Genomic DNA, 18,634 nt, shown 5'->3' on the forward strand with positions numbered 1-18,634 from the left:
GGTGGAGACTACCAGCTTCTCATAGACTACACATGGAGACAGCAGATTATGTTTCCTAACTGTCTTTCACTATAAAGCACCATATAGGAAATTATGGAGAAGATCTGGGCAGTATACAGTGGATAAAAAAAAAGTCTACACACCCCTGTTAAAATGTCAGGTTTCTGTGCTGTAAAAAAAAAAATGAGACAAAGATAAATCATTTTAGAACTTTTTCCACCTTTAATGTGACCTATGAACTGTACAACTCAATTGAAAAACAAACTGAAATCTTTTAGGTGGAGGGAAGAAAACTAAAATAATGTGGTTGCATACGTGTGCACACCCTCTTATAACTGGGGATGTAGCTGTGTTCAGAATTAAGCAATCACATTCAAAATCATGTTAAATAGGAGTCAGCATACACCTGCCCTCATTTGAAGTTTCTCTGATTAACCCCAAATAAAGTTCAGCTGCTCTAGTTGGTCTTTCCTAAATTTTCTTAGTCGCATCCCACAGCAAAAGCCGTGGTCCACAGAGAGCTTCCAAAGCATCAGAGGGATCTCATTGTTAAAAGGTATCAGTCAGGAGAAGGGTACAAAAGAATTTCCAAGGCATTAGATATACCATGGAACACAGTGAAGACAGTCATCATCAAGTGGAGAAAATATGGCACAACGGTGACATTACCCCAAGAACTGGACGTCCCTCCAAAATTGATGAAAAGACGAGAAGAAAACTGGTCTGGGAGGCTACCAAGAGGCCTACAGCAAAATTAAAGGAGCTGCAGGAATATCTGGCAAGTACTGGCTGTGTGGTACATGTGACAACAATCTCCCGTATTCCTCATATGTCTGGGCTATGGGGTAGAGTGGCAAGACAAAAGCCTTTTCTTACGAAGAAAAACATCCAAGTCAGGCTTCATTTTGCAAAAAACACATCTGAAGTCTCCCAAAAGCATGTGGGAAAAGGTGTTATGGTCTTATGAAACCAAGGTTGAACTTTTTGGCCATAATTCCAAAAGATATGTTTGGCGCAAGAACAACACTGTACATCACCAAAAGAACACCATACCCACAGTGAAGCATGGTGGTGGCAGCATCATGCCAAGGGGCTGTTTTTCTTCAGCTGGAACTGGGGCCTTAGTTAAGTTGGAGGAAATTATGAACAGTTCCAAATACCAGTCAATATTTGCACATCTTTCAGCATGACAACGACCCAAAGCATACATCCAAATCAATAAAGAAATGGCTTCAGAAGAAGATTAAAGTTTTGGAATGGCCAGCCAGAGCCCAGACCTGAATCCGATTGAAAGTATGTGGGGTGATCTGAAGAGGGCTGTGCACAGGAGATGCCCTCGCAATCTGGCAGATGTGGAGTATTTTTGCCAAGAAGAGTGGGCAAATCTTGCCAAGTCAAAATGTGCCATGCTGATAGACTTATACCCAAAAAGACTGAGTGCTGTAATAAAATCAAAATGTGCTTCAACAAAGTATTAGTTTAAGGGTGTGCATACTTATGCAACCATATTATTTTATTTTTAGATTTTTTTCTTCCCTCTACCTAAAAGATTTCAGTTTGTTTTTCAATTGAGTGGTACAGTTTATAGGTCACATTAAAGGTGGAAAAGTTCTGAAATGATTTATCTTTGTTTCATTTTTTTACATCACAGAAACCTGACATTTTAACAGGGGTGTGTAGACTTTTTATATCCACTGTAGATGTGATTAAAGCACCAGGTTGGGGTGAGATTAATGCTTTCTATTAGCTGATGAACCATGTCTGTGTTGTGTGTGTCTCTCTGTTTCTTTCTGCACTTCTGTTACTCCTAACCCTCCCCTCTCCATAGACTTCTATGGGATGATGTATTCTGACCCTTTAGTGAGCAGGCAGTCCCTCTTGGAGACCACATTTTTTAAGAGAGAAAGTTAGTTTAGGAAAGGGAGGAGAAAGCAGCTGAGTACTTTACAACAAGGCATTTTTTTCTGATAAGATATATTACAAAGTTCTTTAGCCTGTGGCATTGATTTATGTCGAATTGTCTGAAAGTACAGGGGCCATTTAAGTACCGTATATGCCGGCGTATAAGACGACCCCCAACTTTTACACTGAAAATATAGAGTTTGGGATATACTCGCCGTATAAGACTACCCCTTTTTCAACACACAGCAGTACATTACTGCATCCCACCACCATCCCTGGGTACCTCTGCCATCCCTGAATCCCACCACCATCCCTGGGTACCACCACCATCCCTGCATCCCACCACCATCCCTGGGTACCACCACCATCCCTGCATCCCACCACCATCCCTAGATACCACTGCCATCCCTGCATCCCACCACCATCCCTAGGTATCACCACCATCCCTGCATCCCACCACCTTCCTTGTCCTCCCTCCCTGCCTCCCAGACCCTAAACATGTGCCACCTATACCCTGAACATGTTTTTGTTATGTTATTCTTCATATTCACATTCACATATGCACATCTGCGCCGCACTTAGATACGCCGCACGGAGATCTCGCACATGCGCAGGAGCGAGATGCGAGCGGCCGTGAGGATCCCGTGTATCCACGCTCGCCGCATGAAATCTTGCACATGCGTAGGAGCGAGATGCGAGCGGCCGGGAGGATGGCGGTACAAGGAGCATACAAGGTACAGAGCAGGGGGGAGGCATACAAGGTACAGAGCAGGGGGCGGTATACAAGGTACAGCGCAGGGGGGGCATATGCCGTGGGTTACATCGCAGCTCTCAGCTGCTGGGGATACAAGGCAATAGCCCGGGCTCTCTCTGTTGATAATTCGGGCATCCCGGCACTGCAGCGCCCGCCATACCCGGCGTATAAGACGACCCCACACTCTAAAAAATATTTTCTAGGGCTCAAAAGTAGTCTTATACGCCAGTATATACAGTATTTAGTTATGCAAGAGCTTTCTAGCTGTTACACAATAGGTGTGATCACTATAAAGTTATATAAAAGAAATAATTAGCACAGAATCTTGATCTTGTTTAGAGTTAAGAAAAATTTTAATGATGTTTTTAAAGATGGACTTTAAGCTGAAGTACATAAAGTAGTGTAGATTTTGATGATCATACATATGTATTGACTAATACTTATTTTTTTAATAAGGATATGGAGCACCAGATCCCACATTTTACACTCAACCCTCATCACTTGAGCGTACACCAACAAAAATGACTCAGAGATTCACTATTGGAGCACATGGCAGCACCGCTTTCCAACCTATTACTGCCAGCTGTAAAATTGTTCCTCAGGGTCAAGCAACAAGCTTGGCTGAATCGCCTGGGAAATCTTTCCAGCCAATTACAATGAGCTGCAAAATTGTATCTGGTAAGGCATTGGTTAGTGCTAAAATGAATTATTTTAACGTTATGAGTATGTTTAATAGATCCTTAAAATGTTTTTTCTTTAAATATCCAGGTAGTCCTACAAGCAACTACTCCAATGTATCTCAAGCCGGGACACGCTCCCCTTTGCCCAAGATTCAAGGCAGCAGTTTCATAACTCAAAATATAAAGGTAAAGATAAATTTTTTGTTATTTAAAAGGGTTGTCCGAGATTTTAATACTGATGACCTATCTGATTGTTTGGGGTTCGACACTCAGGATCCCCGCCGATCAGCTGTTTGAGAAGCCATTGGTGAGCACCACAGCCTTCTCTCAGCTTACCAAGCACAGCGCCGTACATTTGATAGCCACCATTCACTTCTATGGGGCTGAGCTGCACCTAGGCCATGTGGCTGAAATGGTCTAGGAAAAGCTGCAAGAAGGCCACGGTGCTCACAGTAGCGTTAATGCCTTCTCAAACAGCTGATCGGCAGGGGTCCCGAGTATCGGACCCCCACCAATTAGACACTGATGACCTATACTAGGTCTTCAGTATTAAAATCTCGGAAAACCACTTTAAGTATTTACCTGAGATTTTATTTCCATTGAGACTTGGGAATACCCCTCTATGTGACAAAAAGTGGAGCCAATTTGGGGGACTTGTGTCATCCATGTATTATTCAGACTTGGGACTTCTATACCAAACATACGGTGATCAGTTGATCAATGCTGAAGCTCCAATATAAGTTAGTACCTGTTTTGCTGTGAATTCTTAGATGTGGGAATAAGATAGGCTTAAAAAGGCTTAAGTGAATAAAAAAGGGTTTACTAAGCATTCATGTGTGTTTATCCAATCGATGCCATCAGTGGAGCTGAGCTCTTTGTTACATGCATCTTGCTCAGTGACTGGCCCCTACTAAAAGATCTCTAGTGTGCAGTACGCATTAAGGATCGACCGATATTGATTTTTTTTAGGGCCGATACCGATAATTTGTGAACTTTCAGGCCAATAGGCGATAATTTATACCGATATTCTGGGAATTTTTATTTTTGAAAAAAAAAAATTTCCACAAATCTGCTGAAAATTAATGTTTATTGTTAATGTGTATTTTTTTTTTGTAAATCTTTATTTTTCATTTATACTTAATATTTTGGTGTTTTATTTTTGTAACTTTTTTTTTTTTTTTTATTAACTTTTAGCCCCCTTAGGGACTAGAACCCTTGTCCTATTCACCCTGATAGATCTCTATCAGGTTGAATAGGATCACACTGTCCCTGCTGCTCTGTGCTTTGTGCACACAGCAGCATGGAGCTTACCATGGCAGCCAGGGCTTCAATAGCGTCCTGGCTGCCATGGTAACCGATCGGAGCCCCAGCATTACACTGCTGGGGCTCCGATCGGAGGAGGAGGGGAGAGGGGATCCTGTGGAGGGGCGCACTGCGCCACCAATGTTTTTAATACTGGGGTGGGGGGGCGCACAGAAAGGGGTTGTCCAAGTTATATTTATTGATGACCTATTCCCAGGATAGGTCATCAATATCAGATCGGAGGGGGTCCGACACCCGGCACCCCCTCCGATCAGCTGTTTGAAGAGGAGACTCGCACGGTGTCAGCGCTGCCTCCTCTGCCTCCACTGTTTACCTTCTAGCCGTTGCATCTGCAGTGGTGAGCAGGTGTAATTACACCTAAGCTTTCCTATTGAAATGAATGGGACAAGCCGTAATTACACCTGCTCACCACTGCAGATGCAACGGCTAGAAGGTAAACAGTGAAGAGGAGGCAGCGCTGACACCATGCGAGTCTCCTCTTCAAACAGCTGATCGGGAGGTCGGGAGCCGGCTATGTCATTCTGCAGCTCCCACCTCCTGTATATGAATAAATGAGAGATTAAGCTTCATTGGTGGCGCAGTGGCTATAGCTCCTCCCCTCCTCTTGTCCCCTGTCCTTTCATTGGCAGCAGCGGCAGCAGCAGCAGCACAGGGGGAGGAGACACTGCTTCCTTCTCCCCTGTGCTGCTAAGGGGAACACGGAGAGCGCTGTCAGCAGCGCGATCTGTGTTCCCCATATGCTATCGGAATATCGGCAAAATAAATGCCGATACCGATGGCGTTCAAAATCCTGAATATCGGCCGATAATATCGGTAAATCCCTAATATGCATGTATAGTGACCTCAGCCTTTAGGAATGCGGCATAGTACCAGTTACCAGTCCTGGTAACTATAGAACAATTGGGCTTGTATCTGCTCACTAGCTCACTACATTAAACAATTTATATTCCTAATCCACTACATTAAAGGGTAATAAAGGGAAAGGACCTTTAAATGATATCCCCACATTAAAAAGTAACCTTGCAACACAGTAGTCTATGGGGAGACTACCCATTTCTTTAACATCTTCCTTTCAGAACATGATATTGCAATAGCTAGTTAATTGTTGTTTTAGTCCATCAGCATAAACCTTAAAGAGGTTGTTGAGGGTTATTTTTTTTCTAATACCCCTCTTCCCCAATCGGGTCTGTGAATAATGCTATACTTATCTACTGCCTGCCGCTCCGTTAGACTTGGGCTCCGTGGCTTACTGGGCAGACCAGGAGCCAGACAACCCTTCAATGATTTAAAAAATTTATTTTTCACTACAAAATGATGTAAATTTTAATTTCTCTTCCCTGTATTTCCCATGAATAAACCACACCAACGTTTACTTTTTTTTCTTAGCAGGAGGAGTCTCTTTTTGCAGCAATGCCTCCACTTTGTCCTATTGGAAGTCATTCTAAGGCTCAGAGCCCAAAACCAGTGGCAGGAGGACTTGGTGCTTTCACAAAGGTAACATTTTTTATTCTCCTTAATCTATAAGAAATTACTGTACAATAATTTCTCGCCCATATTCATTAGGGGACACAGGAACCGTGGGTATAGCTATGTCCTCTAGGAGGCGTTGACACTAGATAAAGCTGTTAGCTCCTCCCCTGGCAGCTATACCCCCTCCAGCCTGGAGAGAGAGCTTCAGTTTTTTCTAGTGTCAATAGGAGGCAATACCTCCCTGCAGGGTAGCTCCTGAAGATCTTTTATTTTAGTCTTTTTATTTTTATTCTTTTTCAGGCGGGAAACAGTGATCGCTTAGCCTCCCTGTTCTCCCGGGGGAGCACGCCAGCGTTGGTCCGCCACGCTGCCTCCTCCCCCACAAGAAGACAAGGGGACCAGGGCAGCCTCGCTCCCCTGCATCCCGCCAGCAGAAGGGTAACCCGTCCAACTCCCTCTTCCAGCGTCCTGCCACTACGGTGCCAGAAGCTGAAGGGGTGGCCCTGCTGGAGAAGAGGCAGGGTGAAGATGGCGGCTGCACAGATAAGTGATGCCTGCTCCCGACCGTCGTCCCCCACCCCCCTCTCGGCTGCACAGTTCCTCTCCTCTCTCCCTTCCTCCTCCCTCTCTAGAAGAGGCACTCTCTGGTCTCCTGCGTGACTTGACCGGCGGGGGTGATTATCATTATTATCATTACTCACGCTCTCTTTAGCGCTTCGGGAGCACATCGGGTTGGGAGGGGGCGGGGCATATCTTAGCGCTTGGAGCGGGAAGAAAGCGTCACAGGTTTAGAGGGTGGCTTCTATCCTTTGGGCGGCTGCCTGTTCCAGGCACTGCGGGGGTTACTGTCTTCCGGCATTGCGAGGGTTACTGGGAGGTGTGCGCGCGCACCACCGCGGCACTGACCGGGAGATGCAGGACCTGAGGGGGCGGGACCTTCTCTTCCCGCCACAGTGCTCAGGCAGGTCTTCTGTGGGACATCCTCTCCGGACGGCATCTGCTCCTGGCTCTGATAGGATCTGTTGTCTCCTCTCCAGCCTCAGGCGTGTCTTCCTGGGTACCATCATGTCTGATCCCTCTGGTGCTCTTCCTCGGCTGCCAATAGCTGTCCATTATGCCTGCTCTATGTGTCATGCAAAATTCCTTTGCAGGCAACCGGATTCTGTCTTCACTGCTTGTCAGACGCCCGGCAGGGGCCCCCCTTTCAGCCCGTACTGCTGCCTCCCCCTCTGGCATCTGAGTTACCCGATTTGGGCCAGAACTCTCTCTCAGGCGGTGGAAAACCTTGCTAAAGTCTCCCAATCCACCCTATCTATAGTGGGTCGCTTGGTTGAGAATCCGCCACCAGCGCAGGCTGTACCCTCCAGAGCTTCTTGCTCGGGCGACCCCCCTAGGTCACTTCCCTCCGGTGATTCCGTCAGCGCACGGTATTCACAAAAGCGTCCCAGAGTAGACCACTTTTCTTCCTCTGACGCATCTCCCTCTCCACCCCGTGTACGGTCTTCACTCAGGTTTTTCTTCTCCTGGGGACGTGCTGTCCGAAGGAGAGGTTGAGAATTCTGATTTGGACATGGATACGGAGCAGCCTTCCAAGTTGGCCTCCACTGTGGATAGGCTCATTTCTGCCATCCGCGACACCTTCTGGGTGCAGGATGATCCCCCCCCCCCCCCCCCCCACTGACCAACAGGCGGTATCCTTCTTCTGTCCAAAACAGGCCTCGAAGGTGTTTCCTCTCCGTAATGATTTTTCGGCGGTGGTTTCCAAGACTTGGGATCATCTGGACATGCATTTTTCCACCCCCAAAAAGCTGGATGTCCTGTATCCTTTCCCAGCGGATTGTGTGTCCATGTGGGCATCCCCTCCTAAGGTCGACCCACCAGTGGCACGGCTCGCCAAAAATACGGCTATTCCTATTACCGATGGATCCTCCCTCCAGTCAGCTGAAGATCGTCGGATGGAATCCTTGACGAAGTCCCTCTTTGCAGCTACAGGGTCAGCCCTTAGGCCCGTGTTTGCCTCTGCGTAGGTGGCAAAGGCAATCTCTGAGTGGGGCAGCCAGCTGGACCAGGACTTGGTATCCGAGGTCTCTGCTCATGATCTCCGATCCTTGGCACAGCTGATCACCCAGGCGGGGAAGTTCCTCTGCGATGTCTCTTTGGACACTGGCGCCGCGCTTTTCTGCGTTTGCAGTCACCTTACGCCGCGAGTTTTGGCTGAAGGTGTGGGCAGCGGACGCGACTTCCAATCGTTCTTTAGTCGGACTTCCCTTCGCCGGCGCCAGTCTTTTTGGTTCTCGGCTGGACGAAATTATTTCTGAGGCCACGGGAGGCAAGAGCACGCATCTCCCACAGCCTAGAGCCAAGCGGGCCTCTCACATTAGGTCAGGTTCCTCACGTGGTAGGCCCTTTCGTCGATTCTCTAGTTCCCGCTCCACAACGAGCTCTTCCGCTGGGGGGCTGGTTTACTTCCCAAGATCGACGCAAAAAGACATCCTTTCGGGCACTGCCCTCCTGGCATCCCAGGCCTCAAGCCGCTCGACCTTCTGCGGCTAAGCAGTCCTCAGCCTGAAGGTGCGCCCCCGCCCAACAGGGTGGGGGGCCGCCTCCTCCTCTTCCAGGACGTCTGGCGGGCCCACGTCTCTGGCACTTGGGCACTCGAGATTGTATCCTCGGGATACGTGATCGAGTTCCTGTCTCTTCCCCCACACAGGTTTTTTCAATCCCGTCTTCCACGGGACCCCGAGCGGGCGGCCGTCCTTCTCCCAGGCCATTCAGTCCCTCCTGGACCGGGGAGTCATCGCTCCTGTTCCCCCAGCAGAAAGGTTCAAGGGGTTCTATTCAAACCTTTGTGTGGTCCCCAAAAAGGAGGGCTCAGTGCGCCCAATCCTGGACCTCAAACGGCTGAACAGGTTCCTCTGTCTCCAGCGGTTTCGGATGGAATCCCTTTGTTCCGTAATTGCTTCTCTGGAGCAGGGGGAATTCCTTTCGGCCGTAGATATCCAGGACGCATACCTTCACGTCCCCATCGTGCGGAGTCACCAACGCTACCTGAGGTTTGCGATAGGAGACTATCATTACCAGTTAGTCGCCCTCCCTTTCGGACTGGCAACTGCTCCTCGGGTCTTCACACAAATTCTGGGACCTCTTCTTGCCCTGCTCTATTCCAGAGGCATCTTCCTCATGCCTTATCTGGACATCATCCTCATCAAGGCTCCCTCTTTCGCTTGGGCGTCGAGCAGCATACGGATCACGCTGGAAGCCCTTGCACGTTTCGGGTGGCTGGTCAATCTGCAGAAGTCATCTCCAGTCATCTCCAGACAACTGGTCTTTCTGGGTATGCTTCTGGACACGGAAGCGACACAAGTTCGCCTTCCTCCGGACAAGCAACTGGCCTTGCACCGTTCGGTGAGGGTTCTTCTCGATTGCAGGCTTCCGTCCATTCGCCTCTGCATGAGGATGTTAGGGAAGATGGTCACCTGTTTCGAGGCGATTCCCTTTGCCCAGTTCCACTCTCGCACTTTCCAGAGAGAGATCCTGTCCTCCTGGGACAAATCGTCCGAGAGCCTGGACTATCCCATCCGTCTCTCTCCCAGGGGAGGAGTGTTCCCTCCCAGGACAGTCCAAGGCACATGGTCTCGGTTGGAGTCCAAGCTCCTGATCAATGTCCAGGGCGATTCTTCTATCCTTACGGCACTGGACCCACCTCCTGAAGGGTCGCCCCGGTCAGAGTCCGGCGGTGGCCTACATCAACCACCAGGGGGGTACACGCAGCCTCGCTGTGATGCAGGAATCTGCCAAGATCTTGCGGTGGGCGGAGGCCCATGTACCAGCAATTTCAGCAATCTACATCCCGGGTGTGGAGAACTGGACTGCGGACTTCCTCAGCAGGACAACAATAGATCCGGGCGAGTGGTCCCTCCACCCGAAGGTATTCGAGGCGACCCGACTTGGACTTGATGGCCTCAAGGCTCCCTCCTTTACGGTGTTTCCCCCCTTCCCCCTCCTACCCAGGGTTCTACGGAAAATCAGGATGGAGGGCATTCCGACGATCCTCATCGCCCCGGATTGGCCCCGTCATGCGTGGTACGCCGACCTTCTAGGAGACGTCCCGTGGTCACTACCTCTCAGAGACGACCTTCTTTCGCAGGGATCAGTCTTCCATCAGCATTTAAGGCCTCTTCGTTTGACGGCGTGGCCATTGAACCGCCATTCTAACGTGCAGAGGGTTTTCAGAGGCACACTATGATTCATGGCCAGGAAGCCTGCGTCGTCCAGGATCTATTACAGGACCTGGAGGTCCTTCCTGGGTTTCTGTGAGAGCCAAAATATTCTACCACTATGTTTTTCTCTCCCCACAGTCCTGTCCCTTCTTCAATCAGGGTTGGACCTTGGTCTGGCCCTTAGTTCTTTGGAGGGTCAGGTGTCGGCGCTTTCTATATTTTCCAACACCCTCTGGCCCCCCTGGAGCCTGTAAGGACTTTTCTTCAGGGAGTGGCACATATGGTTCCTCCGTACCGTCTTCCTTTACCGCCTTGGGATCTGAATTTAGTCGGCGCTCCAGGCTTCCCCCTTTGAGCCCTTGCGGGAGATTTCTCTCCGACTCCTGTCCTGGAAGGTAGTTTTATTTGTCGCTATCACTTCCATCAGACGGGTGTCCAAGTTGGCGGCGCTCATTTGCAGAGAACCCTTCCTGGGTTTTCATAGATACAAAGTGGTTCTCCGTCCCGTCCCTTCTTTTCTTCCGAAGTTGGTCACTGACTACCATATTAACAATGAAATTGTCCTTCCCTCACTGTGTCCATCTCCTTCACACCCTAAGGAAAAGGAGTTACACCATTTGGACGTTGTCAGAGCTCTGAAGATCTATTTAGCAGCCTCCGATCCCTTCCGCCGTATGGACTACCTTTTTGTCGTTCAGGGCGGTCCTCGCAAGGGATTGGGGGCCTCCAAGGTGGCAATTGCACGTTGGATTCGGTCTGCAATTGCTGAAGCATACCGTGCCCGGGGCAAGGTTCGCCCTTAGGTGTCACGGTTCACTCCACCAGAGCGGTGGGCGCATCTTGGGCTCGGAGGAATCGCGCTTCGGCTGCACAGTTGTGTAAGGCGGCTACTTGGTTCTCCTTACACACTTTCACAAAATTTTGTCAGGTGCAGCGCTGCCTTGGGCCGCATGGTCTTGCAGGCAGCAGTTTCTTAGATGCCTGCAGGGACACTTGCTTCCATGGGTCTGTGTTTTTTTTCCCTCCCTGTGGGCTGCTTTTGGACGTCCCACGGTTCCTGTGTCCCCCAATGAATATGGGTGAAAAAAGGAGATTTTTGTAAAACTTACCAGTAAAATCTCTTTCTCACTCTTCATTGGGTGAAACAGCACCCACCCAGCATTGTTGTTAGACCACAGTTGTGGCAGTTGCTGGTTTGAACCCTGTTGGGTCTTTGGCATGGTTGGTGTTCCATATTTTTTTCTTTGGATGGCTTGCTTCTCCTACTGCTTGTGCACAAACTGAAGCTCTCTCTCCAGGCTGGAGGGGGTATAGCTGCTAGGGAAGGAGCTAACAGCTTTATCTAGTGTCAACGCCTCCTAGAGGACATAGCTATACCCACGGTTCCTGTGTCCACCAATGAAGAGCGAGAAAGAGATTTTACTGGTAAGTTTTACAAAAATCTCCTTTTTGCAAAGGATTATATGGTCTTTAACTTTGTGATTTATTATATGATGATGTAATGTATACACATATATAGTTATAAATGGCACAAATGTTGAAGCTTACATTAGCCACGGGTTCACAAAATCATATTATAATACAGGCTTTGTTAGGCACAAACTGAAAACACAGGCAATGGCCATATGATATCTGCAGTTCATAGATAGACACAGCCTTCTCTTACATAAATTGTCATTATTTGGAAATTAAAATTTTGCCTCAATTTTCTTTAAAACTGTGATGCTACGCTAGCTTCCTAGCTGTCTTCGATTTAGACAATTTTCTATGCCTAAAACAGACCTAGCATAAGCGGGGAGAAATTAGCAGATTGTGGAGCAACTAACCGTTAATAAAGATGTAATTCTGGATAATAAATCACTCCCTTTCTCATCCATATCATTGGGGGACACAGGCTTGACCATGGGTATAGCTGTTGCCACTAGGAGGCGGACACTAAGCACAAAGGTGTGAGCTCCTCCCTTCAGCTATACCCTTCCTACAGGGACCAAGCTAAATCAGTTTTAGCTTGGTGTCTGTATGAGGCAGACCTCCCTGCTTTGCAGGTCTGCTAATTTTTTCCCTTGTGTTCCCCCATGGAGGCCTTGTCCCCTCCATACGTCTTTCTCCTGTGGTGGGGGAATGGAGAATCCTCCAGTGTGCATTGCGCTGTATCCAGGGGCCATTCCTCCTTTGCGTCGCGTCCGATCTCGAGCTCCACCGGGGCCGCATCAGCTCCCCGCAGCCTCTTCTCTTCCGGCTGGCATCTCAGTTCGGACGGAGCTTTAACGGTAAGCTCTAGTATCCCGCAAGGGGGGGAGCAGGGATGACAGAGAGTCGGGCCTACGCTTCCCTACAGTTTCGCTGGGGGCCAACTCCAGGTTGGAGGCGGGGCATGAAGTTCTCCCCGCTTCCACTCCTTCAGCTGTATCCTGGGGCAAATTCTTGGTGCTGTTTTCTGCATCCACCCACATCCTGGTTTTAAATGCATCTGCGGCAGGACTCTGGCAAGGCACCTCAAGACAAGCTGTTTGAAGGGACACAGGCTTAGTAAGCTGTCTCCCCTTCCTGCAGGGTTTAATCTACCCCCTCATCTTTCTTCCTGTCACTACAGGATTCTCATTATGTCCAAGCCCAGACCCCAATTTTCCTGATAGACGTCTTGCCTTACTAAAACGCTTAGACGTCCTTTACCCATTTCCGGAGGATTTGACTAAGAAGTGGTCCTCCTCACCTATAGTTGACCCGCCAGTATCCCGCTTGACAAGACATACCACTTTGCCGATGGCGGATGGGGCTTCTTTCTCTGATATTGGGGATAAAAAATTTGAATCTTTTGCAAAATCTTCATTCGAAGCAGTGGGCACAGCACTGCGACCGGTTTTTGCCTCTACTTGGGTGAGCAAAGCGATGGGTGAGTGGGCAAATAATTTATGTCAGGGTCTCTCCTCGGGGGTCCCCTCGGGGGAACTGGCCGATATTGCCCTGCAGCTCTCCCATGTCAGTACGTATATTAGTAAAGCCTCTCTGGACACGGCCAGGCTTATGGCCCGCTCGTCAGCCCTTTTGGTGGCTATTGGCCGTACCCTATGGCTCTCCTGGGCGGCAGATAGTGCTTCAAAGTGGACCATGATGGCCCTCCCCTTTACCGGCAGCAGACTTTTTGGCAAACGCCTGGACAAGATCATTTTTGATGCTACAGGTGGTAAGAGCACTCATTTACCACAGAACAGGGTTTGTTTTAACAGGTCAAAAAGGTGTAAACCTATTTTTCGCCACTTTCGGAGTTTTTCCAGCCCCAAGCGGCCAACCAACAAGTCTGCCCCGGAATAGAAGCTCCAGCCTTCCTTCCAACCTCGCCCTTTCTGGCGTCTCCGTCAACAGGGGTCAAAGTCCTTTAACCCCAAGACCTCCTCTGCATGATGTGCAGCTTCCGGCACCCCCCGATCGGGTAGGCGGCCGGCTTCATCTGTTTCAGCTTGTTTGGCTGGCTCACGTCTCAGATGCTTGGGTGAGAGGTCATCACGGAGGGTTACAAGCTGGAATTCAGGTCCTCCCCTCCGTCACGTTTTTTTCACTCGTCTCCTCCGACCTCTCCCTCGGCTGCAAATTAATTTTTTTCAGGCTATTCACACACTTCTGCGGCAGGGAGTGATTGTCCCGGTTCCTGCGCAAGACTGTTTTCGCAGGTTCTACTCCAATCTCTTTGTGGTCCCCAAAAAGGAGGGGACGTTCCATCCCGGTTGTTGTGTCCATGCAACCGGGGGAGTACCTGTCCTCGATAGACATCAAGGACTCTTATCTTCATGTTCCCATCTACTTCAGTCATCAAAAATGTCTCCCAGTCCGCAGTGGGTCCCTTTCACTACCAGTTTGTGGCCCTCCCGTTCGGCCTGGCCACAGCTCCCAGAGTCTTTACGAAGTCATGTCTTTATCCATCTCGGCGGCTAACATTTCTGGGCATGTTACTCAACACCTTTCAGGCCAGGGTACTCTTGCCCCCAGAGAAGCTATCCACACTCCGTCTTTAGAGTCTCCCCTTGTTGCGGCCCTGTCCTCTTCCCATTAGTCAATGCATACAGGCTATGGGTCACATGGTCTCTGCCTTCGAAGCAGTTCCCTATGCTCAGTTCCATACTAGCGAGCCATTCTAACCAATTGGGATCGCTCCCTAGCCTCCCTGGATTGGCCCATGCATCTCTTCCCCGACCCGCCGGGCTCTCAGGTGGTAGTTGGTGTCCCCGATGCTGAAGTCGGGTCGCTTCTTTTTTTCCTATGTTGAACAGTGCTGACAACAAACGCAAGCCTCATTCTGGAATTGAGAGCGTTTCGTCTCTCTCTGCTGCATTGGACCGACCATCTCTGGGGACGTCAATTGGCCACAGCGAGTGTGGCAAGCATCTCTAGTCACCCTTCTCGCTGACGAACCTTGGCGTCTTCCTCTTTGGGAGGACCTCTTGTTGCAGGGACCACCTGCATTTAGGGTCACTACATTTAACGGCATGGTTGTTGAAGCCGCCGTACTAACGGCTCAGGGTTTCTCGGATGCTGTTGTCCAGACCATGATTCGGACCAGAAAGCAGTCGTCTTCCCGAATCTACCACCGGACCTGGAAGTCCTACTTTAGTTGGTGCGTGCGTCACCAGCTGTCTCCCATTCGTTTATCGTTGCTGCGACTCTGGTCTTTCCTGCAGTCGGGCATGGACTTGGGGCTGGCTCTCAGCTCCCTCAAAGGGCAAGTTTTGTCTCTTTCCATTCTTTTTCAGTGGAACTTGGCTTTGCTTTCTGCGGTTCGGACCTTCCTGCAGGGGGTTGCACACGCTGCGCCCCCTTTCCATCCTTCATTGAATCCTTGGGATTTTAATCTAGTGCTCAGCGCTCTTCAGTCTTCACCGTTTGAGCCTTTGCAGCAGGTGTTGCTTTGTTTCCTACAAGGTGGCCTTTTTGGTGGCAATCACTTACATCCATAGGGTGTCTGAACTCGCGGCTCTTTCATGTCGGTCGCCTTTCCTGATCCTCCATCAGGACAAAGTAGTCCTTCGTCCTGTTCAGTCCTTCCTTCCATTGTGGTTGTGCCGTCATTCCATCTCAATGAAGAGATTATTCTCCCTTAATTTTGTCCTGACCCGTGTCATCCTCGTGAGCAGTCGCTCCACACTCTGGATTTGGTACAAGCCGTTCGCATCTACCTGTCCCAAACGTCATCTTTCCGGCGGACGGATTCCCTGTTCATCATTCCAGAGGGGCCGAGATGAGGGCTGGCTGCGTCTAAAACTTCCATTTCCCGATGGATTCGTTTGGCCATTGTGAAAGCGTACTGGGTCAATGACCGGGCCCCACCCTTCCGGGTTACTGCTCATTCTGTTCGGGCAGTGGGGGCCTCTTGGGCAGTGCATCATGGGGCTTCGCCCCTTCAGGTATGCAAGGCGGCTACCTCTTCATCTTTGCATATTTTATCCAAATTTTACAGAGTACATACTTTTTAATCTTCTGACGCTTCTCTGGGACGTAGAGTTTTGCAGACAGCTGTTCTCTGATTGGCCAGGGGGAGTTGTTTATGCCCACCCTTGGGACTGCTCTGTAACGTCCCATGGTCAAGTCTGTGTCCCCCAATGATACGGATGAAAAAACTTGATTTTTGTACTTACCGTAAAATCTGTTTCTCTTGCCTTTTCTAGTCTGCGTGGTTCTGGGTTTGTACATAGTTTGGTTTCCTGTTTTTGTCTTGCTTCTCCTACTGCTTTTGCACTAACTGGTTTAGCTTAGTCCCTGTAGGAAGGGTATAGCTGAAGGAAGCAACTCACACCTTTGTGCTTAGTGTCCGCCTCCTAGCGGCAACAGCTATACCATGGTCAAGCCTGTGTCCCCCAATGATCAGAAGAGAAACAGATTTTACGGTGAGTACAAAAATCTAGTTTTCTCTGCTCGCTGTCAGAGTCTGGTTCAGTAAAAGTTTATGGGCACATCATGATTCTGTCCTCTGCAGCAAGGAGAGAGTTCCATATGCAAGCGCTTCTCTCATCTCGTTCTAGGGATCAGACCCCCACCAATTAAAACTTTTTATGTCAGATGACGTGCTAAACTTGGGAATCAAGTGCATATGATAATGAACTACATGTGGTGCTTTTTTTAGGTGATCATTAAACAAGAGCCAATTGAAACTTCTCAACAGCAAGAAACTCCTTCAACTTCTCAGCCGTCTCTACCGCAAATTGTTACTGTGAAAGGTAACCAAATGATTGCTGTTTCACCCCAGAAAACCATAAATACTGCAGAGGGATCTAAGGTAGGCTCTTCTGCTTTCTTTCCCTTTATGTTTATAACTTTGGCAAAGTGTATATTTGTAGCTGAAGTAGCTTTCTCACCAAAGACCTTTCCATAGATGTCTGTTAAGTCAGGGTCCTGGCACTGGGATCCCCATCAATCAAGAGAATGGGGATATTGGACCGTATATGTAAATCCCATAGAGGAGGAGAGTAGTGAACAATCATGGTCACCTCTCAGTCCCTAACAAGAAAAACACAAAGCCTCAAACTACAAGTTCATATACAGAACATAACCTATAAATATGTTCCTGAAGGGAACAAAAACACAAAGCTCAGCAACATAAATCAGAATAATATCAGTTTATTTTTAAAAAGTATTAAAAGTATGCAGGGGATAACGTCAGAAATTGGTGACAATGACCATAATGCTGTACTGAATCACTGGCCATTGGCCTTACTACCCCTGAGCAGAATGTAACATTATAACATATATTATACATATTATAACATGTCCGAAAAAGATTTCAGGGAAGCAACATATATTCACATAAAAAGCCTGTACTGAGTTATATAGTAATTCAAGGGGGGTGTCCACCATAATCCTCAAATAACAAAATAAGGCAAAAAAATAATGAGTCACATGAGAACTCCCACCCACAGGACCCACCTGTAGACATGATCAGGGAAATGGCCAGAGAATGCCTCGACGCGCGTTTTGCTTCCTTAGCTTCGTTAGGATGTTATACATTCTGTTTGGGGTAGTAAGGCCAATGGCCAGTGATTCAGTACAGCATTATGGTCATTGTCACCTATTTCTGACATTGTTATCCCATGCGTACCTCTCTCCCTGCCTGAAGCTGGCAACTGTTTTTTGCCTGCTGGATCAAGAGTTTTTGGCCTCATGTATACAAACTTATTTTCTTTCCATGTCCGTGTTCCTTTTTTTTGGGGGGGGGGGGGGACCGTATACGGAACCATTCATTTAAATGGGTCCACAAAAAAAACGCAAGTTACTCCGTGTGCATTCTGTTTCCGTATGTCCATATTTCTGTTCTGCAAAAAATAGAACATGTCCTATTATTGTCCGCATTACGGACAAGGATAGGACTGTTCTATCAGGGGCCAGCTGTTCCGTTCCGCAAAATACAGAATGCACACGGCTGTCATCCGTATTTTTTGCGGACTGCAAAATACATACGGTTGTGTGCGTTAGGCCTCACCTATTAGGTTGGGGTCTCAGAGGTGGGACTCTGACCCATCAGACATTTATGACATATCCCAAGGGTATGACATAAGTCTTTGGTGGGAAAACTTCTGTAATATTAATAATTTGAAAGAACTTTGGTATTGATGTAATCGCCACATCTACTACTCCAGATGTGATGTGTCAGCTTAATTCCCTCTATTTTATGTGACATAAAAACACCAAAAACACTTTTGCAACAAGAATATTGATCTAGTAGGTCTCCATCATGTGGATTAATATCGCAAACATCAGGTTTAGATTATGCCGAGTTCCCTCAGGTATGCCACTGGACATTTGACTTTCTCTTCTTTTCCAGGTTGTTGGCATTCCTGTTGGGTCGTCTGCCCAGGCCTCAATTAAACCTTCTGTAACTATCAGTGGTGGCCAGATACTTGTTGCCAAATCCAGCTCTTCAGCTGCCAAAGCTGTGGGAACAAAGCAGATTGTTGCTCAAGGGGTAGCAAAAGCTGTTGTAACCAGTGGAAGTGCCAATGTGTTAGCCCAAGCCACACAAAACATATCTAAAACACCAGTCGCATCTGCTGTAACAACAAAAACTGGATCCCAAGGCTCAGGTACAGACATAACATGTATACTTTCTCCTATTTAGACAGTTCCCTACAAATGAAAACCTTAAAGGGGTTATCCAAGTTCTCAAAGAGGCCCCCCATGTGCTGGGCCTCTCACAGGTAATATACTTACCCCGCTCCCGGCAACACTCCTGGTCCCCGCACCGCCACTGCTTCTCCCTGTACACGGATGAAAACATCCGGTGTCGGGGGGGCGGGGTAAGT

The 18,634-nt window shown here is 48.4% G+C and overlaps 1 protein-coding gene across 3 annotated transcripts in view; it reads left to right on the forward strand.

Annotated features, from left to right (window-relative positions):
• The window catches only part of YEATS2 (YEATS domain containing 2), a 94,051-nt gene that overhangs the window by 26,248 nt on the left and 49,169 nt on the right, over positions 1 to 18,634 (forward strand). For all 3 annotated transcript variants that reach the window (XM_044290798.1, XM_044290797.1, XM_044290800.1), the window contains 5 exons: positions 3,113 to 3,334; positions 3,425 to 3,522; positions 6,046 to 6,153; positions 16,462 to 16,614; positions 18,157 to 18,415. In XM_044290798.1, coding sequence (XP_044146733.1) covers positions 3,113 to 3,334; positions 3,425 to 3,522; positions 6,046 to 6,153; positions 16,462 to 16,614; positions 18,157 to 18,415 — 840 coding nt within the window. The remainder of the gene's footprint in view (positions 1 to 3,112; positions 3,335 to 3,424; positions 3,523 to 6,045; positions 6,154 to 16,461; positions 16,615 to 18,156; positions 18,416 to 18,634) is intronic.

This window comes from Bufo gargarizans, chromosome 4, assembly GCF_014858855.1.
Source record: "Bufo gargarizans isolate SCDJY-AF-19 chromosome 4, ASM1485885v1, whole genome shotgun sequence".
NCBI classification, from domain to species: domain Eukaryota; kingdom Metazoa; phylum Chordata; class Amphibia; order Anura; family Bufonidae; genus Bufo; species Bufo gargarizans.